Below are 1,885 nucleotides of genomic sequence, written 5' to 3' on the forward strand. Positions count from 1 at the left end.
GTCCAGTTGAGTTTGATGATAAGCTCCTTGAGGCATTACTTGAAGAAAATCCTGCATTATCAGTTGAAGAATTGGCAATAAAGCTTAGTCCAAACCATACAACTGTTCATCGTCATCTTCAACAACTTGGAAAGGTTCCTAAACTTGGAAAATGGGTACCACATGAATTGTCCGAAAGCAACTCATTTCACCCGTTTTGGATAGACTGGTGATGAAAAATGGATCTTCTATCGAAATGTTAAACGTCGTAAACAATGGCTTGGTAAAAGGGAAAAAGCTCAACCGCAACTGAGAAGGGAACTTTATGGGAAAAGGTTCTCTCTATCTGGTGGGATTGCAAAGGAGTAATTCACTTTGAATTGTTACCACCTAATGCAACAATCAATGCTCAAGTCTACTGTCAGTAATTAGAGCGTTTGAACCAAGCTTTGAAGAAAAAAAACCAGCTTTAGTGAATCGAAAAGGAGTGATGTTTCATCAGGACAATGCACGACCCCACACTGCAAAGATCACATCACAGAAGATCGAAGAGCTTTGTTGGAAAAAAATTCCTCATAATAGCCACTCACTCATTCAGTTGATTAACAAAATTTTCTCTCATTAAAAGGATTCAGTGTTACTATCATTGCAGTGTTTTCACTTGACATATACTTTGTTTACTACTATAAATTCCACTTCTCTAAACTTTCGATTGTATTCTTCCCATATCTGTAACTGAACATAGCACTCACTTTTCATTTCCCATACCTAAAACCCACAAGTATTGCGGGTTTTTTTTTCTGGGCATTACTAACTAGCTTCCTATCAAACTCTAACCTTTAACTTTTGAACCTCAGTAAACCTTTTCATTTTCCATTTTTCTAATCTGAAAGGCCTTTATGGGAGTGAAAGAACAAAACCGGTCTCTAGAGACAATAAACTCTATAAAATAGACTAACAATGATAATGTATTTGATAGATAAACTCAATATTTCTCACCTACATTCTAACAAATATTTTCTTTTCTTTTCCAGACATTTGATCATCATTGTCCTTGGGTGAATAACTGTATTGGCAGAAGAAATTACAGATATTTCTTTCTTTTTTTGATTTCATTGACAATTCATAAAATAAGTATATTTTCTTTATGTTTATTATATGTATTAGATCATAAAAAAGAGTTAGCCCAAGCTGGAAGTATTGTTGCGTATCCTTTTCTGGAAAAAATATTGCATTAATGAAAATTGTGCTTTTAATGTAACATAATGTATGTCTTTTGAATTTTGATATCTTGATTTTTAAAATAATTGCGCCACTAAAAGAGCTGATTTTAGGAGGAACTTGTGGATGTGAAAGACTGTTTCAAAAGAGTCCTGTTCAACCCATGCCAGCATGGAAAAGCAATAGATGATAGCAACATTCTTAGCAGAAATAGAGCAAGCATTATTATCATAATCATTACTTTCTTCTTTGGTTTAACATAAACTTTTTTTTCTTTGTATTGCTTAGGTAAGGCAGAGATATGCATGAAATTTTGTGATTTCATGCACAATGCACTGTCAAACCATACACCTACTATTTTTGTCATAAGAAAAAAGTATTATCAATAGTATATGCAAAAATTACCTGTTTCAGTGAATGTTTAATGTCGAGGTAGATGCACACTGAGAATTTCTGACAAATTTTGGAGGGTTTGTAGAAGCCATAAGCATTGTTCCTTCAAACTCAATAAATCTATAAATAAACCATATATACTTTCTCTCCAGTCCCTTTTTTAAAATTCACAAATTTTACTCTTATATCAGCTGGTGTCTAATGTCCAGGCATTCTCTCAGTCCACCTCTTCTCCACTTTCTACATAACTTCACAATATATATATATATATATATATATATATATATATATA

The 1,885-nt window shown here is 33.0% G+C and overlaps 1 protein-coding gene across 1 annotated transcript in view; it reads left to right on the forward strand.

Annotated features, from left to right (window-relative positions):
* Nucleotides 1-1,885, forward strand: part of LOC106870287 (palmitoyltransferase ZDHHC5) — a 153,307-nt gene that overhangs the window by 65,621 nt on the left and 85,801 nt on the right. The window contains exon 4 of the mRNA XM_014916308.2: nucleotides 1,014-1,186. Within this exon, the coding sequence (XP_014771794.1) occupies nucleotides 1,014-1,186 (173 nt within the window). The remainder of the gene's footprint in view (nucleotides 1-1,013; nucleotides 1,187-1,885) is intronic.

This window comes from Octopus bimaculoides, chromosome 16 (genome assembly GCF_001194135.2).
Source record: "Octopus bimaculoides isolate UCB-OBI-ISO-001 chromosome 16, ASM119413v2, whole genome shotgun sequence".
NCBI classification, from domain to species: Eukaryota; Metazoa; Mollusca; class Cephalopoda; order Octopoda; family Octopodidae; genus Octopus; species Octopus bimaculoides.